Source organism: Lepidochelys kempii, chromosome 25 (genome assembly GCF_965140285.1).
Source record: "Lepidochelys kempii isolate rLepKem1 chromosome 25, rLepKem1.hap1, whole genome shotgun sequence".
NCBI classification, from domain to species: Eukaryota; Metazoa; Chordata; order Testudines; family Cheloniidae; genus Lepidochelys; species Lepidochelys kempii.
In genome coordinates, this window is record NC_136404.1 from 18,087,659 (window position 1) to 18,115,464 (window position 27,806).

The following is a 27,806-nucleotide window of genomic DNA, read 5'->3' on the forward strand; positions in this document are numbered from 1 at the left end:
AGGAGGCCCACGGGGTCCCCCTTGGCAGGGCAGAGCTGTGGAGGACTGGCTGGGTCTCAGAGGGCAGCGCGCTGGCTCCCAGAGGTTACCCCAAGGGAAAGGACTGGGGCTGCCCTCTTCCTCCACGGGAAATCCCTGTGGGGTCCGCCCACCCCCGGGCACCTTGTCCCCTGGGCGTTCGCCTGCTCCCCACAGTGCGCCACGCCAGTGGGGCCCCAGTCGGCCATGCAGTGGGGCAGGGTACCTGAAAGAAACCAGGTGGCATGGGTCCTCCTGGCATGCCGTCGTTCGGGGGCATGTTCCCCATCACGGGGCTGGGGGCCGCCGCGGCACTCTGCGGAGAAAGAGCAAAGGTCATCCTGAGGGGTCACATGCTGTCCAAGGCTAGGGAGGGGAGTCTGGAATGGTGGGAGTCAGCCTGCCCCCCCCGCACCCCTCTGGGAACATGCTGTGCCCACATTGCCCGGCCCCGCTCCCAGCGCAGGAAGGGGGCAGCCCCCAGGTAGCTGCAGTGAGGGGTCAGAAGCCCTGGCAGGGAGAGGCCTCTCCAGATGGGACAGCCTGTATTGAGTACTGGGGGGTCCTCCAATATCCCATGCATGCCTCTCCCTCAGCGCCCCACACGTGCCCCCCATGCCCCATGGCGGTGCTGAGCCCCTCCCCCCTCTATGACGCTGCTTCGGGCTGGTTCTCATAGGAGAGTGGTTGAATTTGGGGTTTGGGGGGAAGCCTCCTCACACCAGTTACCTCCCTCAGTTACCCCCTAGAGGCTGTGCTGCTGAACATGCCCTGCACCCCCCAGCCCCCCGCTGCCCACCCAGACCCCACAGCTGGCTGGCCAGTGACAGAACACCTCCCTCAGGGCTGAGGTGGCAACCTGGCCTAGTAGGTATGGCCCAGTCCAGGGAGCCAGGACTCCTGGGTTCTATTCTTGCCGCTCAGCCTGGATAAGTCACTGCCCCTCTTGGTACCTCCGGTGAGCTCTGGGGTCGATGCCCACAGATGCTGCTGAGAGCCCTGTTCTCTGCCCTGGCTTGGGGCCCTCCGTGGGGAGCCTGAGGCCAATCTCAGCCCTGTGACGGGTCCGTCCCTCACCCCAGAGGGGTTCTGCTCCAGGTGGGGAGGGAATTCACCCTTCTGGGGGCGAGAGGCTGTCAGGCCAGACAGGAGGCAGATGTGCTTGGCAGTCAGTGGGGTGCCATGGGCCTGGCACCTCGGCGGGATAGCCTGTTTTGGAACAGCTGGGATGGCAACCAGGTAAATGAATGACCCAGCATGCCAGGGAAGGGCTGGGAGCTGTCAGAGTGCAGGCTAGGCATGGGGGTGGCACAGAGTGCCAGGGTGGCCAGGACCTTGGAGCCAATGCCCCCCTTCTAGGGCACAGAAGCTCTCGGCACCTGGCAGTGCTGCCTGCCTTGGCCAAAGACGCTAACCCCTGAGGGATACAGCAGGTGCCCGCCTACTGGGGACAAGGGGGGACGTCGGCTTCCTTGGGGCGACAACGCTCAGGCCAGGCCCCGGCGGCCCCACAAACCAGGGAGGAGCTGGATGCTTGGCCTCAGCCCCTGCCCCCAGCGGCTCAGAGGCGGTGGGCCCTTGCTCCCTGGGCACTCCGCTGGGGTCTCAGCAGAGCTGCTAGTGCTGAGTCCCACTGGGAACGGAGGACTGGGGACGTGCCCCTGCCCAGCCCAGGAGCCTGCCCCACCCAGTCGAGATGCCAGCCCCTCGGGAAACATCTCTCCCCCCAGCCCGCTGCCCCCGGGCACTGGGCGAGGCTCAGGGCTGCCACCAGCAAACTCAGTGAGGCTCAGCCCAGAGCCTGCTCATTATCGTGCCTGCAGATTACCCCTCGGCTCCGGTCACCATGGTCCCCGTGCGCTAATTACGGCCCCTGCCCAAGGTCAGCTCCCCTTGACTGCCCTCATTATAGGTGGCACCAGGGGCACATCTGACAGTCAAGGCAGCTGGGGCCATGCTCATGCCAACGTGCAGCTAACTGGATGAAATTAACAGCACTGATTAGCGAGGCATCAGGACAGGGGAACGAACCATCCCTCGGGGATGTGCAGCGGGCTGGGTGGAGCTGGCCCAGGGGGTCCCCACCCAGCACAAATCCAGAGCAGGGGGGATGTGCCCAGGCCTCAGCTCCCTGCCAATGCCCCTCAACCCCGACCTGCAGCTGTTCTGCTCTGCCAGTGCAGCTCACGCCCCAGCTGGAGGGCGGGTGCAACTCTCCATGACTGCCAGGGAGCTGGGGGGTGGGGCTGTGGGAGCAGGTGGGGGGCTCCCTGCAGATCCCCCCACCTGCCCCCAGTATGCACCAGGAGTGGACGCCCTTAGGAGAGACAAAGGGAGCTCCAGACTAAGCATCCCCCTCCCAGGCCACACCTGGCCCGCAGCCTCCCTCGTCTACAATGGGGCGGCGCAGTCCAAGGACACTATGGGGCCCAGCAGGTCGTGCCCTGCCAGAGCATGGCATGCTGAGACCCGCTGGCCAGGGCACAGCCACTGAGGAGCCACTGAGCGAGTGCCTGGCCCTGGGTTGGTGTCTCCTTGCCCCAAGAGCGTCCAGCCAGGACACATCTCAGTACGAGCGAGATGGAAATATATGGAGAATCCAGCCAGAGCACTCCACCCCCCAGTGCAGCCCCCCTCGGCAGAGCCCCCACCCCAGCCTGGGGAGTCAGAGCCAGGCCACCTGTGGGGCAGGGCACAGCAGGCTGGGCTGGGCTGTCGGGGCAGGCCCGCGTGGGTGTGCTGTGTGCAGGGGGGCACACTGGGCCCCACCAGCCACGTCCGTCTGAGGGGAGCTATTAAAGCGAAGGAATGCGCTGGCTTTCCGGCTCGGCCCCTTGCTGCTCTGCCACAAATGGTTTCAATTTGAAAGGGAGGCGGCTGCTTTCTGCACCTCCATGGCCATGCTGGGGAAGGGGCCTGCGAAAGGGCTGGGGGGTCCAGAGGCTCTGCTCCACGGGGCTGGCTGAGACACTGCCAAATCCAGGGCCCCGTGCAATCCCTCCCCCACCCCACTGCTCCTGTTGTCTCCTTCTGCCCCCTGCGCTGGGACCACCCCCCTCCATCACCCCGGGGATTTTCCCTTCCGTAAGGCCCCCCTGCCGAGCCTACATCCAATCTCTTGCATGGACGGGGCCTGCCCGACTGGAGCGCGAGGGGTGTGCCCCCAGCTGGCCCTACCACAACCTGGCAGACCTGGGCCCCCCTTCCCCTCCCTTTGCTCCTGGGGACGCAGCCCAGGCGGGGCGGGATAGCGGAGAACAGGAGGGACGGGTCAGACGGCGCGGGGGACACCTGGGCACGGCACACAGAGGCAGCGTCTCTGCCCACAGAGACGGTGGGAAGGAGCTGGGCAGCCTCACTCTCCTGCCTGACACCTGGGGCCCAGCGTCCCCCTGCAGAGCAGGTGTGAACGTCCCGGAATCCCAACAGCACCATCTGTGCCCGCTTGGCCCCGGGGCAGACGGCAAACGCGGTGCAGGGCGGGGCCAGGACGCCCGGGAACTGGTCCTCCGGACAGGACAGACAGACAGGCCAGCAGCGAGGGATGCACACAGGCTGCCCTGGTCTGGAACGAAGAGTGTCCAGCTGGGGTGAAAGGAGCCGGGGCTGGCCCAGTCACGAGTGCGATGGGCACACTCATTACCAGCACCAGAAATAGCCAGGCCCCGGAGGCCAGATGCCCCGGCCTCTCCCAGGGCCCTGTGAGAGCCAGCCTAGCCATCCCCAGAGCACACCAACTGTCTCCCCCGCAGCCCCTGGCGTGTGACTCACCCAAGGCCAGGGTCCCTCCCCTACCTGGCAAGCCCTGGGGGAGGCTGCAGCCGTGGACCAGGGGCCTCAGCCTCTGGCCCTCACCCTTGCATCAGGCCTGTTTCCCTCCCTCCCCATCCATGTTCCGGTCACAGCTCAGAGCAGTGACGCCCTGCGGGGCACCCGGGGGTGGGGGCTGGCGCAGGGTGTTAGCACCTCCCTGTCTTGCTGCTGAACCTGGCAGGACCCTGCACCCCACATACATTACAGCCCTCCACACCAGACCCATCACGTACTGGTTCGGGAATGACCAGCCCTGGAGACCTCCAGCTGGCGCCCCAGTGGGGAATCTCAGCCACCTCCTGCCGCCCACTGAGCCCGCTGCAGATAGAGGGCTGGGGACATCAAGGCCCACAGCCCAGCTGGGCTCCAGGGCTCAGCAAGTGACCAGACCAGCTGCATGGCAAGCCAAGGGTTAATACTCCCCCCCCCCCCCATGACCAATCAGGGGCCTCACCACCCTACAGGAAAGATTTGGTTCTAACCTAGACCAGCTGGGGGTGGTGAGGGAGATTCAATGGGACACGAGGCCTTTCCCCTCTAGGGGTCCCAGCTCTAGGCCAGCCCCACAGCAGGGGACTGGCTGGCTCGGGGGTGCGGGGGGTGGGGAATGGGGCCTCTCCCCTCTAGGCATTGCCGGTTTGGATCCAGAACGGATCAACAGCCCCCCAAACCCATTCCCTTCTGAATGCGGAGGGACTCACTGGAGCTAGTACCCACTGGTGCCTCGTGGTGGGGCCCTTCCAGACTAGGGGGTGGCTCCATGAGGCCTTCATGCTGCTGCCCCTGGTACCCGCTATGGGGAAGACACATCTCCAGGGCTGTCCATGCCAGCCCAGGCCTCGCAGTGCCAGGCCACCCACCCGCCTGTGCCGGCTGCATTTATCGTGGGAAGCCCTTGCTGAGCATATGGGGGGAGGGGGCCTGTTAGCTGCCCCCTTGCTCCCCCGGGCTGCCCCCTCCCGCTGGGCGCAGACAGTGATCTCCGCCCCGCGCCCACCAGCTGCTCGACAGACAGCGTCTCCGGCTCTTTCCACAGGCACCACGTGCCAATGCCTGCCCAAGGGGCCAGACCCTCCGTGGCCAGCACGTTCAACCCTGGGTGCCCCAAAGGGACCCACCCTGAGTGCTGTATACGGGACCAGGACACACCACCCCATGGAGCATGGGCCTCTCCTTGTTGGCCTGTGCCCCCATCCCCAACCCCCCAGGCTCCTGGCTTGCCCAGCCCCTGCCAGAACATGCTGGCCAGAGACACTGTGACATCACAGGCCGGCGTGACATCAGAAGGCCCCTCCCAGTGATGTCACAACGGCCCAGCTGGCGGACTCTGCCCAGCTTCCTAGAGCAGCCGGGTATTTTCACCCCTCTGCCCGTGAGCATCTCCCTGCCGTCCACAGCATCCTGTGCAGGGAGGCGCTCCGGGATGACTAGCGATGGGCGGCTCTGCGCGTACACCCTCCAGCCCCTCGCACGGCGTGTGCTCTGCTAGCCCGCACGGCCGCCCCCACCTGACCGAGCCCAGTGACTCATTTACATGAAATATGACTAATCCCTTCCGTGACAGATGTCACCAACTGAGCAAGCGGGCGCTGCACACAGCCAGGCTTGCCTGGAAACACTCCCTCCATCACGCTTAAATGGAGAGGCGACGCCGGCCACCCGCCTGGGCACAGACCCACAGCTCAGCAGCCCTGGGGCTGGCCAGCTGCAGGCTCTGCAGAGCAGGGCTCCTGGCAGGGGAGGTGCAGGGAGGGGTGGGGTGGGGGCACTGTGCCCACGTGTTCCTCTCGGGCAGCCCCCTCCCCGCTGGGTCTACAGGGATCTGGGCTGCGCAGCGCCTCCCGGTGAGCGCTGGCATGGACGGCAGAGATGAGGCCGTGTGGGCGGGTGGGTTTCTCACTCACTAATTCCCTGCCAAGCGACGACATGCGACAGTCACAACTGGGGCAGGAATAGACTGACAGCTGCACCCCCCACGCAGAGCCAGCGCCCTCTCTGGCTGAACCCCCACCCGTGCCCCTGCTGTGTGTCATCACAGGGAGGGCGCAGGCCAGGGGGCAGAGGAGCACCAAGACTCAGGACAAACCAAACACAGGGTTTCACTTTCCATGCTGTTTGCAGTGGGGGTGGAAGTGTCTGGGAGCCGCCATGATGCCCGGGTGGTGCCAGACGCTTTCTCGGATGTAGAGAGAGCCCCTCCTGGGGAGCTGGACAGGATCCTCAGGGGGCTCCTGGGGCCCTTCGGGGGCCAAGCCCCCCATGGCTAGCCCACTCCTGTTGGCATGCAGTGATGTTGCTTGGGCTGGCCAGGCAGAGGGAGCGGAGAGGCAAGTGGACATACAGTGGGGCCACTTTGCTCCTAGTGACCGTGCTGAGCCAGCAGCCGCAGAAAAGCTTCAGTGGCACTAAGGCGCAGTGCACGGGCAGCCCCCCCAGGAAGGCCAAGCCAGCAAGAAGAGGGGGCACCAGCAGCCCACCAGCAGCCCCTGGACTGTGGGGCCTGAGCAGAGGAACCTGGTCATGCCGCACCTCCCACCCACAGGATTCAGCGCACTCTGCCACACAAGCTCCCCACCACCCAGGAGGGAAATATCACCCCCGTGATGTGCATGGGGAAACTGAGGCACAGACTCACTCCCACTACACAGAGCTAGGGATGGAACCCAGAAGTCCTGACCTGTGATTCCCGGCACTCATTGCCAGACTGTTCAACATGCCCTCCCCACAGGGGGCCACCCTGGGCATGTTGAGGGCACTTGGCTCCCACCACCATCATCATCCCCTCCACTGGCTGGCTCGCCTGTGAACTGGCCCAAGGAGGCGAGTGCTGGGGTTTAGCGGAACCATGTGCAGCATCTGCTGCCAACCTGCAGCCTGGGGAGATGAGGCCCCTGCCTTCCTGGTGCTCCAGCCCCAGAGCCGGGCTGCGTGGGACTCCCATCCAGCCAGTCCCACCCATGGAGCCCCATGCCACCCGCTCCCACCAGATGCTTTGGGGCACGACAAGCTTCTAGGAGGAGGCAGCAGCCCCAGCAGAGGACAGGCCTTTCTGCCGGGAACAGGGCAGGGCCAGGGCTGCTGCACTGGACAGTGCTGCCTCCCAGAGTCAGCATCATGGGTTGTGCCCACCCTCTTCCCCGTGAAGTCACACAGGTCATAGACAGCAGGAAGCCCGCTCCTGCCAGGCCCTGGGGCCCTGATGCCCTGTCCCCGTGGGTCAAGGGCTTGGCCCAGGCAGCCTCTCTGCTCCAGGGGGAGCGAGCGAGTGCGCGCTAGGGCCCTGCAGCAGACAAAGTTATGGCCCCCTGCCTCATTTATCAGCAGCAGGATCAGAGCAGGCTGGGCCCAGCTGAACTCACTTTACAGCCATGCACAAATCATTTGCAAGACAATGGAGAGTCTGTGCAGGCAGCCAAAACCAACAGCGCCGGAGGCGAGGCAGCCGAGCGGCACCCCATGAAACCGGCCTCCCCAACGCCAGCCGCACAAATCTCTCCCCCCCACATTCCACCCGCGCTCGTTAACCCCCTCGCCGCCTGGCCACCTGCACCCGCTGCATGCGGCCCTTTGTCTGGGGCTCGCCACAGCCTGGCCCCGTTTTGCCCCAACAGGCCCCAACACTGCCACAGGGCTGGCTCCCGGCCCCTCCCAGACCTGGCAGACCGGCTCAGCGCTGCATGGTAAAAACCCCTTGACATGCACCCCAATTCCAGGCCTCCCCAAGGGCCCCCCATCACCAGCCAGCTGCTGTCTCCCCTCAGGGCTCCCCGCATCGCTGCAGCTGCTCTCCTCACCACAGCTCAGGGCACGCACACATGTGTTATGGCAGGGGCGCTGGTAAGCACAGGGTTGGCAGGGCCAGGGCACTGGACTGGGCAGTGGGCACCCCGGCACGGCAGGGCTGCTGGCAAACGTCTCCTTGAGAGCACTGGGGCAACTCAAGAATCAAGAGAGTCCGCGCAAGGATTCAAAGAGGGAGCTGGCACCCCTGCCCCCAGCCTGGGCAGAGCTCTGGTGCCCTCAGGGACCATGCTGCTGCAGGCCAGGCCTAGAGCCCCAGCAGTGCCAGGGCAGTGCCGTCAAGGGAGGGGGGAGCTAGCCGTGGCCAGCAGAATGGCCAGGAGTGCTGCGGGAGCTGGGGCTCGCTCCCAGCCGTGGTCTTGAGTCCGTCCTACAGACGGTACCAACTGGGACCCAGTCTTCCAATCCCACCGGCGTCCCACTGTCCGCCGACAGCCAGCTGCTGCCCGCAGCCCTGCCGAGAAGCCAACTCAGGCAGCAGGGTGAGGGGGGCCAGCTGGACAGACCCCAGCTGGCATCTGTCAGGGCCCAGGGTAGGCGGGACACAAGGGCGCACGGTGGGCAGCGGGAAAGCCCATGTGGGGGCAGGGGATGATGCCCATCAGGACGGTGAGGCCCGAGGACGCCTGGCGTCAGCACCGACAGGGCAGCCCAGAGAGGGTTAAAGCCGGAGGTGCCAACGCTGGGGAGCAGCAGGCTCCCAGGAGATTCCTGGCCCTGGCCCATGGTTCCAAGGCAGGACTGGGGCGCTCGGGGTAGGAACGAGGAAGGAGTTGGAGGGGCAGCGTGGGCTGCTTGGCAAGGCCCGGGGGGGGTGTCACACGGCAGGGCAAGAGCCCAGCGCCCCAACAGAGGAGGCACCCGGGGGAGCCTGGCACCACAGGTTAGAAGCCCCCTTGAGCCCCCTGAGCTGGCGCCAGGCCCCATGTGCCCCCTGGTCAGCACTGAAGAAGGGGATCAGGCCAGCTTCCCCCAATCTGAGCTCCTGGGGACGTCATGGAGCCCAGCTCCATGGGGCAGCTGGGTATGGGCTCTGAGGCCAATCCCACACCAGCCGGCCAGGTGCTGCCACAGAGGCAGTGATGAGAAAGGAGGGTGAGGGGCTGCCCGGGGCTGGGGGAGCGGGGCTGGGGACACCCCCAGAGCTGTCAATCACAGCCCCGCTCCAGGCCTGGAGATGCAAAGCAGGTGTTGCCATGGCAACAGGTTGGGGAGTCTCTGCATCAAGGTCACGAAAACCAGCGAAAGAAAACGAGAGGGGAGGGGGTGTGCGGGGGAGGGGAGGGGGCGTGCGGGGGAGGGGAAGGAGGGGTGCTGGGAGAGGCAAGAGAAGGGCAGGACGGGAGGCGATGTGTGGGGGAGGGGAGAGCATCCGTGGCAGTGGGGCACACAAAAGTTGTAGGGGGAGAAGCTGCCCGGTGCGGGGGCCCAGGGGTGCGAGCGACGGCAGCTGGGGGTTCCCAAGGACCCATCAAGCACCTGCCCCCTGCATCGGCTCTCCCAGCAACACCTCCTCCTGCCCTTACACCTGCCCTGCCCCCAGCCTGCCCCCCAACCGGCTCTTTCACTTGTCCGCCCCCCGCCCTGCGCTGGTGCCAGGCTCCCTCACGGGATAGCCAGGGGCTGGGGGTACCACACTCAGGGCTGCTGGGCAGCACGCAGAGGGGCGCGCAGGGTAGCAGGGCCCAGATCCCCAGGCTGTTCCCAGGAAGAGCTGTGGCCGGGGGGTACAGGAACAGGTTTGGTGCCCTGCACCAGCCCACTGCGACCAGCTGCACCAGGAGGCTGCGGTGACAGGCACTACGGAGACACACAGGCATTAACCGAGAATAAAGGGGGGGGGAAGGACTGCCTGAGCCTGCAGGCAGCCAGTGAGCTCCCCAGGGGGCCAGGATCCCCACACCCTCTGCCCTGCTCTGACACCACCTGCTGTGGGGCAGAGAGGGGCAGAGACTTGCTTTCTCCATCTCCCCCCGGGCAGAAGCACAAATACCTTAAGTAGCCACTGAGGCCTGTAACCCTGCACAGGAAGGGGGGGGGCATTGCCATGTGGGGTGGGGGGGACATGTTTGTGTGTACACGTGTGTGTGTGTGTGTGTGTGTGTGTGGCCTTAGCATGAGAATCCTACCCCACCTCCCTGACACCCACCCCCTCCCTGGCACAGCATCACCCGCTAGTCACAGCACACAGCCCAGCAGTGGGCTCCTCTCTCTGCCAGCCGCCGTAGGGTTAACGGGGAGGGGAGCCCAGCACTGCAGCTCGCAGGGAGGGGGGCTGGCAGGCACTGGGGGTGAGGTGCAAGGGCTGGGCCGGCCTCCTGTGGAGAGGGGCCCCAGGGCCCCATCCAGATGTGCTCGTTGGCTAGGAGGCTGCTCTAGCCAGGCGGCCCCTGCTGCCCCAGATGCTGCTTGGTGACAGATCATGCCCTCCTCTAACAGGATATCCTCCCGCCTTCCTGCCTGCAGCCCGGGGAACTAGAGGGGCACCAGCCCCTGGTGCAGCCTCAGCACCCCACGAGCCCTGGCACCAGAACGATGCTCCTTCCCATGGGGTCACGCTGAGGCGACCGACCCCGGCCCTCACTGCTAGCGCCTGCGGGCTCACCTGCAGAAAGGTGGCACATGGCCGGGGGGGGCCTTGGTAATGGATCACGAAAGCAGAGGGGCCGGGAGGCATGAGCACGAGGCCCCCACCGTGCATGCAGCACCCCCATGTCCTCCCCAGGCTCCAGGGGACAGGCTGCCCGCACAGCTCTCTCCACTCCCGACCCTGCTGTGTCTGTCAGGGTCCTGGATTGCCCCTCGCTGGACTAGCTCAGCCCCTGCCAGTGTCCTGTGTCCTCACCCCCAGGGCACCGCCCCCCCGCCTCCACTGCCCAGCAGACCATGGCACACCGTCGGTGCCCCATTGGTGCCCGGCCAGCCGAGGTGGGGCAGCGGGGAGAGCGTGGCGAGCACTACGGGCAGTCGTCATGCACACCACGAATCCCAGTCCAGTGGGGAGGGGGGCAGAGAACACAGCGCCTCCCCTCACTACCCCTCAGACCATCCCGCCCCGGCCAGGGCCCTGTCCCCACACCCACACTCACACTCAGCCACCCCACCCTCACTCTGCCCCCCACGGTCCAGACACTCTCAAGTCCAGCAGAGCGGCTGCTGCCCGCTCCCCTGGGTGGGGCTGCCCGGCTTCACCCCCGCTGTCACAGGGCAGTTTCTCCGCCGTCTGCGCAGCACCAGCAGGGGGCAGCGCGATGCACAGAACAATCAGCCATGACGGCTGGATGGGCAGCCCCAGGGTTTGGCTGGTGGCCAAGATGGGCAGCTGGTCCCCATGCCCCCCCAGCTCAGACAGCAGGGTGTTGCCCAGGGTGTGTGAGTCCTGCCCATGGTACGTGGGGGGCTGTCAGCGCACATCCCCTGTGGTACAACTCCAAATCTCACCAGCAGGACTCAACTCTGCTCCTCCCAGCCCCAGGGCTGGGCGTCGAGGACCCCACCACAGCCAGCCCCAGGAGGGTCTTCCCCTTGCACTCCCAGGCAGGGCACCTCTGCCAAGGCTTGGTGGGAGCTTGGGAAGCAAGTTCTGGGGGCCCTGCTCCCCCAGCCCCACAAGTTGGGGGCTCTCAGCCCTGCTGCTCCAACACAAGACAGGCTAGAACCAGGACAGGGGCCAAGGGAGCCTGTCCAGAGTCAGACCTGGGTCCTGCAGCCAGGTGAGCTCAGCCGCTCTGCTGCTGGCCCGAGAGCCACCCCTATGATCCCTGGGGCCTCCCCTGGTGCCCACGTGGGTTCTGGTCGCTGTGGGCGGTGCTAATGTCCGAATTGCTGGGCTCCACAGACCATCAATTCTCTCCGCTGCCTAAATACCAGCAGCCAAGGTGTGGAATGAGCCAGCCTTGCCACTTAGCCGGCGATCGATCAGGGGCCAGGCGCTGGGGGTGCAGCAGGTGAGCTGGGCTGGTGCCAGTCCCGACTCACCCCCGCACCGGGGCAGGGGGTTGGCACTGGGGCAGCGACCTGTGGGGCTGTGCCCTGACCCCCCATGGAGGCTCCCCTCTGCTGGGGCTCCCAGCCCCCCCAGCGGCCTCCCCGCTCCCAAAGCCCTTTCGCTTTACATATGCAAGGCAGCGTTGCCATGGCAACGGGGCCTGCCCGTGCCGTCTGACCCGAGCTGCGTCGCTGCGCCAGATTCTCATTAACTCCAGCGTGGCAATCAGTTCTGCACCGAGCACACGGCCGGGCACCACAGAGCTGGCTCCCAGCCCACCCTGCTCCCCGGGGCTGGAGGGTGGGGGGAGAGAGCTCATTAACCCCTCCAGCACATACCCCTGCTGCACCCTCGCCTGATAAAACGCCCAGCACTTGGCAAAGCTGCAGCCAGAGGGGAAAGGCAGGGACCCCGGGGGGCTGAGCCTAGACACCATCCTAGAGAGAGGGCAGCCTGGGAACGGCCAGAGAAAGACAGACAGAGCCAGCCCTGCCCAAGGCCACGCAGCGAGTCAGGGGCTGAGCTGAGAAGAGACCCCAGGAGGTCTGACTCCCCATCCCCGTCTGTAACCACTAGAACCTACTGCCAGCGACCGACTGCTGCGACAGCCTGGCTGCAGGGCACCAACTGCAGGGCAGCTGCTGCAGCCCCACGCGGCCCCCAGCGTCTAGGCCTGACCTTTCCCTCCCCTCGCCAGCTACTGACCGAGCCGTGTGGGCCATCCTGGGGAGGGGGACGTGGGGGTGGGAAAGCCAGGTGGAGGGGGGCATGGGAGATCTGGGGGAGAAGTGGGGGCTGGGAGATCCAGGGGGAGGGGGGGCATGGGGGTGGGAGATCTGCCCATGTCTTCCCAGAGCTGGTTAACTGCGGGACCGGCAGCCAGGCTGGGGCACTCCAGGGGCACGTGCTGGGCAGAACAGCACAGCCCCCAATCCCTCTGGGACAACGTTCCCGGGAAGCCAGGCAGAACCAGCCTCCTCCGGCTCTGGGTAGTGCCCAGTCCAGGGGGCTTGGAGCATGGAGGCAGCCCCTCCCCCAGGCGGGGGGGACCTGGGGGTGTCCTGTTACTGGTGGGGGACATGGGCTCCAAGAGCTGTCACTCTGGCAAGTTGCTGCATGGCTGCCAGGACCCCCGTAGGGCCTGGGGGGTGGGAGGCTGTCATGGACAATGGGACCAGCCCAGCCCGGCTCCCGCCTCCACGTGGAGGAGACAAAGGGGCCAGTGCTGAGGGGGCAGAGCCAGGAGGTGGAGCGGCAGCACTAGGAGAGGGAGGGGAAATGTGTGTGTGTGTGGGGGGGACGACCAGCATTTTCTAGCCAACCTAGATTGGGAGGAGGAAGGGGGGGAATGGGATGGAGGGAGCCTGCATCCCCTCCCCCTGCAGTTTGCTCAGGCAGGGTGGGAGGTAGGAGGCCCCTTGGCTCAGTCAGCCCCTAACTGGAGCCCATCTCCCCCCCCACATACACACCCCTGCGTAGGTTGGTTAGAAAAGGCGGATTCCCCCAACACACACGCACCCCCGCTCCCATGGTGCTGAGCACAGGGCTGGGATCACACTAGCCTCCCCAGGGGTCGCCTTCCAATAGCCACCACTCAGGACTTTACCCAAAGGAGGCTGGGGGGGCCGGTGCCACCCTCGGGCTGCGAGAGGGGCAGAGTCCAATAGCACCCCCAGCCGGGGTCAAAGCGTTCCTGAGCTGCCAGACCACTCCATGGCACCAGAGGCCCTGAGTAAAGCCAGTCCCTGTAGCAGGATCCAGTGCAGGGCCTGAGCTGGCAAACCCCACAGCTGCCCCCACACCAGCGCCCTTTGCCCAGAGCTGGCCTATGGCAGACCCCGGCCCTGAGGCAGCATCATGGAGCTGGGATGGCTCCCGCCCCAGAGGGCATGGGGCCGCGGCCTGGAGGGCATGTGCCCACAGTGCTGGGGCTGCATGGCACAGGGATTATGTACAGGGCAATTAGTGTCCTTCGCATCAGCCTGACTGCAGCATCAGTAAATAGACCAGAGTAATTAAAGAGCCAGCAAAACAAACAGATGGCTCCGTGCCGGAGGGCAGCTAGGAGGGGGGCACGGAGGGCAGCTAGGAGGGGGGCACGATGCTGGAGCACTGTGGGGGAGCACTGCACAGAGGGCCGGGTCAGGAGGGAGCACCATGCTGGGGACAGAGCTGGGAAGGGTAGGACCATGCCAGGGAGGAGGTGAAGGGGTGGCATCGCCCTAAGGGGGCCATGCCAGGAGCACTATGCCATGCCAAGCCCCCTGGGGTTATCTCCATCAGTAGTCTCTCTGCCCTCCATCCAGCCGCAGCACCACCCTCCTCCCCACCTAGCCTCAGCCACCAGGCTCCCAGCATGGGGGCCCGAGGATACCATGGGCATGTTCCACCCCTGCCCATTCCAGCACCACAGCTCCCTGCTGCAGCCCGGGGCTGGACTCAGAGCCAGTCAGAGCCCCCTAGCACCAGCGCCCCACAGCCCCTGCCCACTTCACCAGCTGGCTCCCTGGTGCCCCACACAGTCCAGTTCCTCAGTGCCGCAGCAGAGCTTCCCTCCCACTCTGCACAGTGGGTGTCCCTTGCAGGGCCACTGCTGTCTTGCTGGGCCCGTAGCCCTGGGCAATGCAGGGCCAGGAGCCCCACCCTGCCCTGGGCAGCCCATCCAGTGTAGAGCGTGAGCTGTCCCGTCCCACCAGGCCCCTGCCCTGCCAGAAGTGCTGCCCGGCCTGCACATGGCCAAGGTGCAGCGTGGCACATGGATTTGCCAACTCCGCCAGCCACCAGGCAGTTCAGTGCTTGGCAGCAGAGCAGCAATCCCAGCGCCAGGACAAACAGCCAGGGCCTGCCCCACACTAGTCAAACACAGGCAGCCAGGGGCAGCCGCGCTGTTGACTCTGTGGCCACTGATTAACTCCCCAGGAGCCCCACGCAGATAAGAGCCCGAGCTGCTGCAGAGCCCTGACCCCTGGCCCCCAGCGCTGCCTGAGCAAGGGCGGGGGGGCACAGGGGAACAGCCAGGCTCTGCTGTGACTCCTAGGGGCAGGTGGCAGCATCTGGGCGATGGGAACTGGGTCCCTGCAGGGCTGGCACGGGAGGGGAAGCCAGGGTGGTCTCTGGCTGGTGGGATGGCACCTGTCCTGGCCCCGGCCTTGGAGCAGGGCCTTTCTCTGTGGCTGCCCGACACCTGGGGTGTTCCAGGGCTTGGGAGGGGGGGTGCATAGAGCAGCCTCCAGCCTGTCCAGCTGTGTGCAGAGAAGGGGGCCGCAGAGGCTAACCTGTTCCCACTCTAGCCCTAAGCCTGGCAGGGTGCCCCAGAGCCAGGTGCAGCTGAGAAGCGACAACACATTTGCCGGCCCCCGGCTCCTGCTGCCGGGGCTAATTCTCTCCAGATGTCCGAGCCGCCTGGCCCCCCCACAGCCAAGCCAAGCAAGCCCAGTGCTCCATTTCCCCAGGCAAGCTCCAAAGACATCCAGCGCCCCACTGCCAGGGGTGTCTGCCTGAGGCCCCCGAGCACTCCCCAGACCTGCCCCACATCTGTCCCCCCGCCCCCCAACACATACACACACGCCCCACAGCCAGGCTGGGCCACAGGGCAATCTGACTGGCTGCCCCACTGCAGCTCACCCTGCCAAGCTGGGTGGGCATCTAATGGGGGGGCATCCCTCTGGGTCAGATCCCTGCACAGTGTCAGGGAGTGGTGCTGGAGGCACAATGGGGCCCAAAGCTGAGGCCTGCCCCCCTGCGCTCATTAGAGGCAGCGGAGCACTTCTGCATACATGGGGCACCGGGAGGTCCGTGGAACTGACCCCTCCCCATCAAGGTGGCAGAGGAAAGTGAAGAAGGGGCCAAGGCAGTCCCAGTTCTCTGGGAGAGGAGAGAAGGCTCCGACGTCTCCCCTCCCCTAGCACTGCCCCCCAGCACGGAGCCGCCCCCCAGCACTGCTCTAGGGCAGCAGGGTCAACACTGGTGGGGAGATCACCCCCACGCTCACCAGCCCAGCAATTTCCACATAGGTCTGCCATCCATGCCCTGCCCAGGCCAGGCCTTGCTTAACACCAGGGGACCCACACCCAGGCCAGGAGCCCGGTTTGCAACCCTCCTGGTTACAAATTAAACCTTGAAAATGTGATTTAAGTGAACCCTGAAGACTTGGCTGGCAGAGAAGGGGGCATCGGGGAGTAACCAGGGGCCTGGGATCATGATGGAGCATGTGCACATGGCTCTGTCTGTCACGGTGGGTGTGCACACATGTGTGAGGGGTGTATCTGCGTGACTGTGTGTGGTGTGCGTGTGTGTTCACAGGGGCTGTGCGCACATGCAAGGCCCATGCATGCTCACGTGTATGGAGTGCGTCTCTCTCTCTGGGAGCACGACATGCATGTGTGAGCACAGTGTGCCAGGCCCAGCCTTGGAAATTTCTGGGGGCAGCAGCACCTGTGGCTGGGGGCAGTCGGCAGACACCCTGTGGGGCTGCAGGACTGTGATGGGAGGGAGCGGCTGGGAATGAGCCACTGCCCTTTTAAGCACACCCCCCACGGCTCAGGGCTGGCGCGCCCCACGCTCTCCGGAGCGTGCTGGCGGATTCCCACAGGGCCCGGCCCGGCGCTCTGCTCCCCTCCCAGAAAGTTATTCATGTGCACAGAGCGCCAGCAGGACCCGCGCCGCTCCCTGCAGCACAGGCCTGAAATATTAATGCCCCGCACGCTGCAGCCTGCCAGCCAAGGGCAGCCGGGGCGAGAGCGCGGCCAGCCCCACGCACACCCTGGGGCGCTAGAGGGGCGCTGCCATCTGCTCTCTCTGCACAGCCCGAGGCAGCAGGCGTGGGCTCGGCCAGGCACCCCACAGCTGGCGCTGATGCTTCTGCACAAAGAGGAGGGTAGCAGGAGGCCCTGGACCACCCCCCACGGCCTCGGACTGGTTAGGAAGGGGCTTGGCTGAGGGGCTGCTTACAGGCTCCAGGCCCAGCCGAAGGGAGACCCTCACCGTGCCCTTGGGCATCCCAGCTACTCACAAAGCCCCTCAGCCAGCCCCAAGGGGAGACCACCAGCTCCCCCCATCACTCTACCCCCAGCCCGGTCTCTGCCTCCTGCCCCCAGCCAGCCAGGGCCCTGCCAGCACCCAGCGATCAGGAACGAAGGGCACTGCTCTGGCCTCCTGCGCTGCTGCCAGCCAGGCACCAAGCACGGGGCCTGCGTTACTGCAGGCTGAGAACAGGACTGGGGCACCAGCTGGGATAGCAAAAAGGGGGCTCCAGGTCAGGACAGAGAAACACCAGCAGGGCTGCAGGGAAGTGCAGGCTGGGATAGCAGGGGGCTGCAGGTGGGGGTTGAGGGGCAGTGGCCAGGCTGTGTGCGGGGAGGGGCACTGGATCGTGCACAGACCCATAAGTTGCTGCCGGGTGCAGTGTTGCCAAGCAAACTCGCCCCCTTTCCAGCGTTTCACCCTGCAAATACCCACAGAGATTGGCAAGAGCCCCCCTGGCTGGCCCCATGCAGCCCCCTCCTCCTCCCTTCAGGGTCTGCACCTAAACACACCCAGCTGTGCCCCCTGCTCCCTGTTACTGACACCTCACAGGCTCTGGGCTGCAGCTGGTAACAGGCAGCCTGGCCTGGCTCCAGATGCACCAGGCTCCCCCTCCCTGGTGTAACTAGAGCTGCCTGGAGGGGAGCAGAGGCCCGTCAGCGTGCTGGGTCCTAGCGAACCTCAATTCCCTGCTCCTTGCCCCAGGACAGCAGTGAGCTGGGAGTTGGGTGCAGCCCCTCCCTACCACGACTTCCCACAGGGTGTGCGTCCCAGGCTTAGTGCAGGGGGCAGGGAGCCAGGAACCCTGGGTCCCATCCAGTCCTGACATCAACTCCCTCTGGCCAACATGGCCCAGCGCCCAAATCCTAGCTAGGAGCTGGGGCTGGAGTGGGAGGTGGGGAATGGGAGATGGGACCCTTCCCTTCCAGGGGGCACCGGCTCTGATCCAGCCCCAGGGTGGGGCTTTCCCCTTGTGGTCACTGGGTCCAATCTCACCCCACCCTTCAGTGACAGAACCATCACCACCTGAAGAACAGTCAATGGCTTGTGTGACATGAGTCTGCAGGTTCTCAGTTGGGTCCCTGATGGATGGGTGCCCGTGCCATGCAGCTTCCCTCACAGCTGGCTCCCTGGGGGTCAGCCCTGCAGTGGGGAGAAGGGCCTGGTCTGGCCATGAAGCTGGCGGCCTCCCCAGCAGAGGGAGGCGGGCTGAGAAGTGAGCCTCCCGCAACAGCCTGTTAACATTTCTCACCCGGGCATGTGGTCAAATCACTGCCCCTGTCCTGCACCAGAGCTGGCTGCAGCACACGGGGGCTGGTGCCAGGAAAGAGGCTCCAGCCCTTGCTGTGCAGAAGTTGTCACACACACACACACACACACACACACCCCCACAAGCCACGAGTGCAGTCAAAACACATGAGCCACCTGTCCAAACGTTCCCATCACACACCCCGTCTCCGCAGCTGGCAAATCGGGTATTTAGCAGGGAGACAATACAGCTGAAAACACAAACTGAATGACAGGAGAAAGGAAGCTATCGGCACAAAGATGCAGCGTCGTTAACAGCAAACCTGTTCCAATGCCTGCATCATGGCTGCTTCCCCCCTTTCCAGCCCCACGCCCAGCTCCTGCAGACAACTCGCTGCTTAGATCCAGAGCAAGCACTTCATGCCCTCCAGTTATGTCAGGAGCACCGGGCATGGGGAAGCGGGTGCCCTGGGGGCTCTCCACCCCAGGCTGCTCCTGCAGATGCACAGAGATGGGCAGCACAGAGCCCTGCCGGTTAGACCAGCTCAGTGCAGTGGGCTGGGTGCTTGCAGAAAGTTCCTGCCCTGGGGGCAGCCACTCTCCAGCCCAGGATGCTTGCCCGAGGGCACCCTCGCTCTCCGCCTGCCCACAAGAGGTGCTCACACACTCCAGATCTTAGCCTTGACCTCCTGTCATGGAGTCCAGGGCGTCCCACCGCTACCACCAGTTGTCACGGAGTCCCTGGGCGATGCTCTGGAGCTGCTCCCCATGAAGCCAGGCAGGACTCTGGGGAAGTCTCCTCTCTGGGAGCAGCCTGTCTGCAGGACACACAGCTCACACCTTCCTGGGTCTGACCTCAGAGCATTCAGCATCCACTGCCCCTCGTGCACTTCCCACAGCGAGTCCGCTTAGGCGGGGTCCTGGGAAGCCAGAGGGTCCTGCCCCCCAACTCCGCACTCAGACGTGACTCTCAGCCAGCCAGTAAAACAGAGGTTTATTAGATGACAGGAACATGGTCTAAAACAGAGCTTGTAGGTACAGAGAATGGGATCCCTCAGCTGGGTCCATTTTGGGGGCAGTGAGCCAGACAACCACGTCTGCACTTCACTCCATGTCCCCAGCCAGCCCCAAACTGAAACTCCCTCCAGCCCCTCCTCTTCTGGGCTTTCCCCTTTCCCGGGCCAGGAGGTCACCTGATTCCTTTGTTCTCCAACCCTTTAGCTCTCACCTTGCAGGGGGGAAGGGCCCAGGCCATCAGTGGCCAGGAAACAGGGTGTCGGCCATTCTCTGTGTCCAGACCCCTGCACACACCTGCCCTCTAGGGCTCTGCAATGATCATACACCCTTACCCCACTCCCTAGATACTTAAGAACTGCATAGGGGAAACTGAGGCACCCCCACAATATTCAGAAGAAACATTAAGAACAGTCCCGCTTCATCACATCTCCGCCTCGGCACCCCCCAGCCAGTGGGTGCTGAACCACCTATGCCCTGCTGCGCCTGGATGAACGGGCGAGTGTGCAAAGAGAGCACGCATGTCTGCCATTTGTGGGAGGGATCTGGGCAGTGGGTCATGGCAGCTCACGCCTCAGGTGGAGATGGCGCCTGCCCTGGCCCGGGGTCTAGGATCACCCACAGGGGGTCAGAGATCACAGTGGGTGTGTGAGGAACTACCCAGCAGGGTGCCATGGTGACCCTGGCAGAGCCACCGCTGCATGACACCTCCCCACCCCACCAGGTCACAGTCCTCCCCCTAGTCTCAGACTGGGAATAAGGGGTGGATTTGAGGGTAATTAACAACTGGAACAAATTTCCCCAAGGCCTGGAGAGGAGTCTCCATCCCTGGGCTGTTTCCCTGACAGCTCCGCTCTAGGAATGGTGGGGGCAGGTCTCTGCCCGTGTTACGCAGGGGGTCAGACTAGATGGTCACAATGGGCCTCCTGGCCCGAAAATACAGGGTCCAACTCCCCCCCCCAATCTCAAACAGGAGTGGTCACCCCTAGAGTGGCTGCCCGGGGGGGGCCTGTCCCCACCACCCATTTCCTAGCACCCCTTGGCCTCTGGAGAGCTTTCCTGGATAAACCCAGACGTTCCCAGTCTGCAGCCCAATGCTCAGCGCCTTGCTCCAGAGCCCTGCCGGGAGACGCAGGAAGTGCCAGGCAGGACCTTGCCCGGGCCCCACACAGCTTCCAGCCGGGGTCAGGGCAGAGAACACGAGGCCCGGAGCTAAGGGCTCAGCAACGACACCTAGCCCCGAGTGTGGCCGGGAAAGGAGGAGGCTCCTCACAAGCACCCACCCAGCCAGCAGACACGGCCGTGCTAGGGCAGACAGCCCCCCCAGACTTCAGCAACCCCCCCCCACTACAGCCGCCACCATCCCCCCGACCCTGTCACAGCACACCGCCCCCCCAGCCACAGCCGCCACCACCCCCCCCCCGACCCTGTCACAGCATGCTGCCCCCCCACCCCGGCTACAGCCACACACACCCCGACCCTGTCACAGCATGCTGCCGGCTCCCCCCCACCCCGGCTACAGCCGCCACCACCACCCCCGACCCTGTCACAGCATGCTGCCGGCTCCCCCCCACCCCCGGCTACAGCCACACACCCCCCGACCCTGTCACAGCATGCTGCCGGCTCCCCCCCACCCCGGCTACAGCCGCCACCCGCCCCCTCCCCCCACTACAGCCGCCACCACCACCCCCGACCCTGTCACAGCACACCGCCCCCCCCCCCCGCTACTACCACCGCCCCGACCCTGTCACAGCACACTGCCGGCTCCCCCCCCTCCCGGCTACAGCCACACCCCCCCAACCCTGTCACAGCACACCGCCCCCCCCGCTACAGCCGCCACCACACACACCCCTGACCCTGTCACAGCATGCTGCCCTCCCCGCCCCCCCGGCTACAGCCACCACCGCCCCCTCCCCCCACTACAGCCGCCACCCCCCCCCCGACCCTGTCACAGCATGCTGCCCCCCCCCGGCTACAGCCACACACACCCCGACCCTGTCACAGCACACACCCCCCAGGCTACACGACACCCCCCAGCACAGGGGAGTAACAGCAGCAGCCCCACAACTCCTCCAGCACAGCTGAGTCCCCTGGGGCTACTCAGCACAGGCTGCCCCCCCCCCACAGCCCAGCCAAGAGCACGGTGGGACTGGCCTGCCCCAAGCCCTCCGCCCTGGAGCCTCCAGCACAGCCCTGGCCGCTGGCGGGGACGCGGTTACTCACATAGTCATGAAAGGCCTTGGCTTCGCTGGAGTGCTCACATGTCTCCCGGCGGTCCGGCGCCGCACAGTACAGGTCCCAGAACACACTGCGGGGAGAGAGCGCGTCAGTCAGGCCCTGTGCGCCCCCCAGCCGGCAACCCCCAGCTCCGCCGGTGCCCCTCGATCCTAGCCCACAGCCCCATTCCCCCAGCCCTGGGCTCCCCCAGCTCTGCCGGTGCCCCTCGATCCCGACCCGCAGCCCCCTGCTCCGGGCTCTCCCTAAGCAGCAGCTCCCAGTTGTGCTGAGCTGCAGGGTAGACAATGAGGCCCGTGGCCGTGTCTGAGCTAGAGGGAGGGGCCCTGTGCCAGCCAGCTCACCCTGCCCACATGAGGGGTTGCACTCGTGCCACAAAAATCATGGCTGAAGCCCCTCAGCCACGACCCACCAAACTCACTCCACCACCAGCCTGACGGCCCCGATCTGAACCCGTTACCAGCAGCACAAGAGGCTGCTGGACTGGAACCACGGAGGCCCATCCTGTGCTGGTGCCAGCCACGGCCATGGGGTCAGGCCAGACCCACGGGGTCAGGGCTGCCCATGGCTGATCACCCGCAGCAGGCAGTGGAGAACAGCCATGCCCTTGGGGGAGCAAGGGCACATCCGCACCTGGCCCAGCATGCTGGGAGCATCCCATTCCAGATGCAGTGGCTGCTCCAGGCCCTGGGGCTGGCCCGGCTCCCCCTTGGCCCACAGGCTCCACCGCAGAGTGTTTTCCCAGGTTACGGTTGCTAAGATCATCAGCTGGAGCTGAAATTGAAATCCCAGGAACTTTCCATCAGGCTGCAGCATCCCGGAGAAGGGGAGGCCAGGGCCTGGCCAGAGCCACCCTGCCTCTGGCACCCAGCCTGGCCCAAACAGGCTTGTTCATGCACTGGGCTGACAAGCACCTAGGAGGGGCCTACGGGGTGGAATAGGTGCGGGTGTCCACGTTTCTGGGTAGCCCAGAGGTTGGGAAGAGGCTCAGCGCTCTCTGAGTCCCCAAGGGAGCCCGCAGCCCCCTCGCCCATGGCTGCTCCCACTCTGCAGGCAGCCCGGTGTGGCCCCGGGGAGCCACCCGGCCATGCAGATCGCGCAGCCACCAGCCTCACGTCTTGCTCCACTGCTCGGCCATGGCATAACGCACCAGCAAGGCCTTCCGGGGAGCTACTCCAGCAGCCCAAGGGTTAATCCCAATCTCTCTCCCCCACCCATGCCTGCAAAAACCAAACCATCACCTAATAGTTTATTGGAAACAGCTAAATACGCAGACATCAGGTCCCGACGGGCAAGCACCCCACTGGCTCCCAGCACCCCAGGAGAAGGTGGGGCAGAGGCACTCATGGGCACACTCTGCTGCTAAGCGCTGTAGCTAGATCGGCAGGATAGGTCTGGGCTCTACGAGCACAGGGCAGAGCGATCTATCCTGCTTACTGTACAGACGGGGAGGCGATGCCCAGAGAGGCTGATGGTCTTGCCCAAGGTCACACTGGAAGTCTGGGGCCGAGCCGGGACTGAACCTGGCTATCATGACCCCCAGAGTGACCCCTTCCCCTGTGGGCCAGGGCGTCAGCCCTGGCACTTCCTGCCACTGTGCCTAAGATCGGGGAGCCCCAGTTACACACGCCGGCTGCAGCTGGCCCTTTGGAGACTCCTCCACTCTGCTGCTGGCTGCACCCTGTGTTGGCTGGCGGCGATTCTCCCCAGTCGAGCCTGGTTTTATTTACTGGCCCCTGAGCCTGGTGCTATGCAGGGGCTGCGCCGGGGTCGTCAAAGCCGCTGGGCCAAGCTGAGGGCTGATCCAGCAGCGCTCAACCAGCCCTGAATATTTCTAGCACTGCCCCTTTAAAAACGGATCGCTGTCAACCACGACTGGCATTTCCAGCCAATAGGATGATGGTATGCAAATATACTATGGGTAGCCAGGTGGTGAGTGGCTGAGTGCTCTGATGTCACCATCTCATCTCACACCCCCACCCACCCCCAGGACCTGCCCTGAAATTCAGCTCACTCCAGGGGCGCCCATAGGGCCAGGCTGGGCTCAGGGGAGAGGGGGCAGCGGGGCTGGGCCCCGGGCACTGAACCGATGGAGCACCTGTCTGGCCAGCGTCAGCGCCCCCTGCAGGAGGCCGGGCACCAGCAACGCTGCTCCGTCCAGCCATAAACCCCCAACCTCAGGGGCCCAACCCCCACGGCCCTGGGCAGCAGAATGGACCACGGCCTCATCCCTTCTCCCCCCCCCCACAACCCCAGCCGCTAGGGGATCCCCCCTGCTGCTTCTGGGACACCCTGCCCTGGGGATCACGGCCCCCCAACAGCCCTGAACCCCTTCCTCCTCCGCGGCAGGAGCAGGGGCTCCGGCCCAGTGCAGGGACCGCCCCCACACACAGGTAGGCACATGCTACAGCTGAGGAGTCCAGAGTTCAGCAGGCTCACCCACCCACCCAGGATGGAGGCACAGCACCGTGGGGTGGACTGACACCCTGAACACAAAGGCAGCAGTGGGTCAGGCAGCCTCACTGCACCCCAGCTTTCCCCTCAGCTCTGGGGCCCATTCACCAGTCTGTCCCATGGGCTGGGAGCAGGTCTGCTGCATTCACCCTCCCAGGGACAGGAGCAGAGATTACAGCACCTTGCATACACGCAGGGGGACACTCAGATTCCTGGGGCCCAGCTGGCAGGCGAGGCCCCCTGCCCCCCAGGCATCTCCCGTGGGTACCCAACACGAGCAGTCCCATTCCAGGAGCTGGGCCCTATTCCCCTGCGGCTCTGGGAGCAAAGGGCATGGAGCTAGGAACAGAACCCAGCCCCCTGCGCTCCAGCCATTGCCCGGCCCTTCACCCTCTCTTTGTGACATCACGGCTGGTTGCCAAGGCGACTATTGTGATGTCACAAGCAGAGGATGGGGTGGGGGCAAAGCTCTGAAGCAAGAGACCGCTTGGCTAGGCTGCACAGAGGGGACCCGGAATAACCCCATCCAGCTAGGGCACGAGGGGGAAGCAGGAGCCCCTCCCCCCCACAGACCTCGACAAGCACCCCCTGCCAGGCATGCCCTGGGGCAGCACTCCCCACAGACCCAGGAGTCCATGCCAGCCCCATGCAGTTGGGCGGTCCCAGCCCAGAGCGGTGGGGCTGGAGAGCTCTCTGCAGCTGGGGGCCAGGCGAGGGTCACGCCCCCGGCAGCTGGGCTGCACCAGGTGGAGCCAGGCACGGGGCATCTGGCAGCCAGGGGTGGCAGGTTTGTAGAAATTGTGGTGGTGCCCAGAACCCGCCCGCAAACTCTTCCCCCTACTTGCCTAAGGCTCTGGGAGGGAGTCTGGGTGGGGGAAGGGGGTCTGGGGTGGAGGCTCCGGGCTGGGGCGCAGGCTCTGGAAGGGAGTCTGGGGGCAGAAGAAGGGGGTAGGGGTGCAGGCTCTGGGACAGAGTTTGGGTGCAGGCTCCAGGCTGGGGCAGGGGGTGTGGGTGTAGGAAGGGATGAGGGGTGCAGGCTCTGGGAGGGAGTTTGGAGGTAGGAGGGGGTGCTGAGGGAGGGGGTGTAGGGGTGAGGGCTGTGGGAGGGGGCTCAGGCAGAGGGTTGGGGGTGTGGGGCTGGGGATGAGGGGTTCACAGAATCATAGAATATCAGGGTTGGAAGGGACCTCAGGAGGTCATCTAGTCCAACCCCCTGCTCAAAAGCAGGACCCATCCCCAATTAAATCATCCCAGCCAGGGCTTTGTCAAGCCTGACCTTAAAATCTTCTAAGGAAGGAGATTCCACCACCTCCCTAGGCAACGCATTCCAGTGTTTCACCACCCTCCTAGTGAAAAAGTTTCTCCTAATGATGTAGGAGGGGGCTCAGGACTGGGGATGGGTTTGGGGTGCAGACAGGCTGCCCTGGGGCCAGAGAGGAGGACTCCCCCAGCCCTCTCCCTGCCAGCAGCAGTGAGCTCTGCTGGGGGGGGGAAGCGACCCCCCTCCCCCCAGCAGCACATTCACCCCCACCACTGTCACTGCTGGGATGCTGGGAGGGAGTGGGGGGGAGGCATGGGGTGGGGCAGCAGGCAGGGTCAGGGGAGAGACCCGGCCCCACACATTGGTGGAGTCGGGCCACAGGGCCCTGAATATTGTTGGAGCCCAGGCACCACGGGCCCATATAAGTCACCGCCCCTGCTAGCAGCTACTTTGTCATGGGGCAGACAGGCGGGACAGGGTGTGCACAGCTCAGTGGACGAGGATGGGAGCTCCGTGCCCCCCAGCCCAGGCCATTAGAACAGCCCAGAACCAGACCTGGCTCCAAACAAACCCAGTCCAGTGAGGCTCCTGGGAGAGGGAAGAGATGGACCCCTACCCATGAACTCCTCCTGAAGTCCTTAGTTTACCCCGCTTTAACAGAGGAGCTGTGCAGAACAAACCAAATCCTGCCCCATTTGTACATCGGCTCCTTATCTCCTTTGCACTCCCGTCTGAGCGATGGGAGCCTGGAAGGAACCCGCTGGTCCCAGAACATGGGGCTGCCACGGGGAAGTACATCAGGCCCAGATCGAACGGGACGAAGCCCCGTGGCTGCCTAGGAACGGTGCTTTCTGCCTTTTTGGGGCCAGCCAAATTGTCTCCATATGTGTGAGGGGGGTGTGGTGGGGCCCAGCACTGGGGGAGCCGGGGTGTTTCCGGGAAGCAGGATGCGGAGGGGACAGGGGGGACCCAAAATAAATTCCAGTTGCTCCTGCAGGCTGATGGGAAAAGCAGAGCAGCAGCTTTATGGGGTTCGAGGTGATGAGTGTCAGCGGCAGAGGGAATAGCCAGCAGGGACAGGAACTGGGGGAGGGAGGGAACAGCCCTTCCCCCTCCCCCCTCCACTAACAACCGCCCCCTCCCCTGTTCCGCTGACAAGGAGAGGGCAGGGGCCATCCTCTCCCCGGCAGAGCCCAGCTGATCAGGGGATCTGCATGCCCACCCCATGGCTGTAGCCTGGGGCACAGTCCCCCCACGCCCCAAGCTTGGAAGGGCACTTACCACCACCAGGAGTGCAGGAACCCTGGGGGCTCCCCCAGCGTGATATTCTTCTCCCATCGGATCTGCAAGAGAGAAGGCAGGTCACCCGAGCCATGTCCAGACAGGGGATCCCAGGTGGAAATGCAGCATCAGCAGGAACAAACCCCTGCAGCGATCCAGCCCTGGCCCCCACAGCGTTCCCATCTGCTGGCCTCCTAACTCCAGCCTGCGGGCATGGTGCGCAGGAAGCTACCTGCGATGGGCGACTCAGTGCGGGGGTTATCGTAGGGTCAGGGAGGAGGGGGGGTCGGCGCTCCAAGCACATCTCCAGCTCCCTGATGGTCTCCAGGGTGTGCTGTCCCTGCAAGCATCCCCCTCCTGGGGCCCATGCACTGGGCCAGCCACATCCAGGAGAGCGATGGGGGCTGCAGGGCAGGATCAAGGGGCTCCAGCAGAGCTCCGGGACCCTTGTTCAGCAATGTGCTGTGTGGAGCCCTCATTTGCTCCATCAGGCCCTCACCTTCACCCCAGAGCAGAGAAGCCCCTCAGCCGGCTCCTTGCCCCCAAGGCCTTACATGGAGGAATCACCCCAGCGGCCCAGCCCTAGAGCCCTCCCCTCCCCCCACTCCGGCGCACCAGGGTATAGAGCTGCCCAATGTCCTGCAGCGGCACAGAACCCGGTGTGACAGCACCCAGGTGACGCAGCCTCCACCAGCCCATCCCCACCGCACTCGGGCTTCCCTCTCCCTGCCCCAGCTGCAGACCCTGTGTCCCAGCCCCCCTTAGCTGGGAGCCGTGCACCTGGGGCCCCTCACCAGGCTGGGGATGCCCCTACAAAGGGGGCCATCAAAAGCTTTGGCAGCCCATGGAACCAAGCGGAGCCAAAACGGCACTGGCCAGAACACAGGACGGGACATGAGCAGGGCTGAGATGGAAGCTCCAGCAGCCGATGGGAGAGCCGCTCTGTGCGGCTGGGACCCTCCTCCTGACGGGACCTAGCATCCCCCTGACACGCTGGTGGGGTGCTGCCCCCACCCCGGACTCTGCAGGGGTCCCAAAGCCACCCTGGTCTTACCTCCGAGAGGAAGGTCTGTGCAGATTTCTGGGCTCCCACATGCAGCAGGTACTCGTACACGTACAACGCCAACCTGCACAAGACGAGAGATGCCTCAGTCCCAGGAATGCCTCCCCCCCACAGCCCGCTCTGCAGCAGGACCTGGCCCCATGCAAGGAGCTCTCTGGGCCCCATGCAGCCCATGGGGCCGAGCCAGCCAGAGCATTTGATCCCAGGAGCAGTTGGGTTAGTTCTGTCCCGATGCCCCACACAGCCAAGCCCCAGGGAGCCTGCACCCCTCCTCCTCCCTCCCTGATCCCTCAGTCAGCTCCACTGTGCTATCTGGACTGGGAGTCCAATTCTGCCATCTCCTCCCCCTGGGCACAGCACTGCGCATGCAGGACAGGGGCTGTGTGGAGCAGGCCCTGGGAATAAGTGGCCAGTGCTTCCAGAAGCCCCCTGGAGCCCCTAAACACCAGATTCCCCATGGGGGGAGGTTTCCTTCTCCCCTTGCCATGAACAGGGACGCAGACAAAGGCCCCTCCACAGGCCCAGATCTAGCATTTAGCAAGCGCCTCCCATTGTGAGGGGGGGGCAGTGGGGTCAGGCAGTTGCCTCTGGGGTGGAACACGACAGCC

General features: G+C 64.9%; 1 protein-coding gene across 2 annotated transcripts in view; it reads right to left on the minus strand.

The window, feature by feature from the left end:
• Window positions 1-27,806, minus strand: part of SSBP4 (single stranded DNA binding protein 4) — a 65,935-nt gene that overhangs the window by 11,599 nt on the left and 26,530 nt on the right. For both annotated transcript variants that reach the window (XM_073323668.2, XM_073323669.2), the window contains 4 exons: window positions 27,190-27,262; window positions 26,136-26,197; window positions 21,128-21,212; window positions 245-334 (listed from right to left, as the gene is read on the minus strand). In XM_073323668.2, coding sequence (XP_073179769.1) covers window positions 245-307 — 63 coding nt within the window. In that variant the 5' untranslated portion in view covers window positions 308-334; window positions 21,128-21,212; window positions 26,136-26,197; window positions 27,190-27,262. The remainder of the gene's footprint in view (window positions 1-244; window positions 335-21,127; window positions 21,213-26,135; window positions 26,198-27,189; window positions 27,263-27,806) is intronic.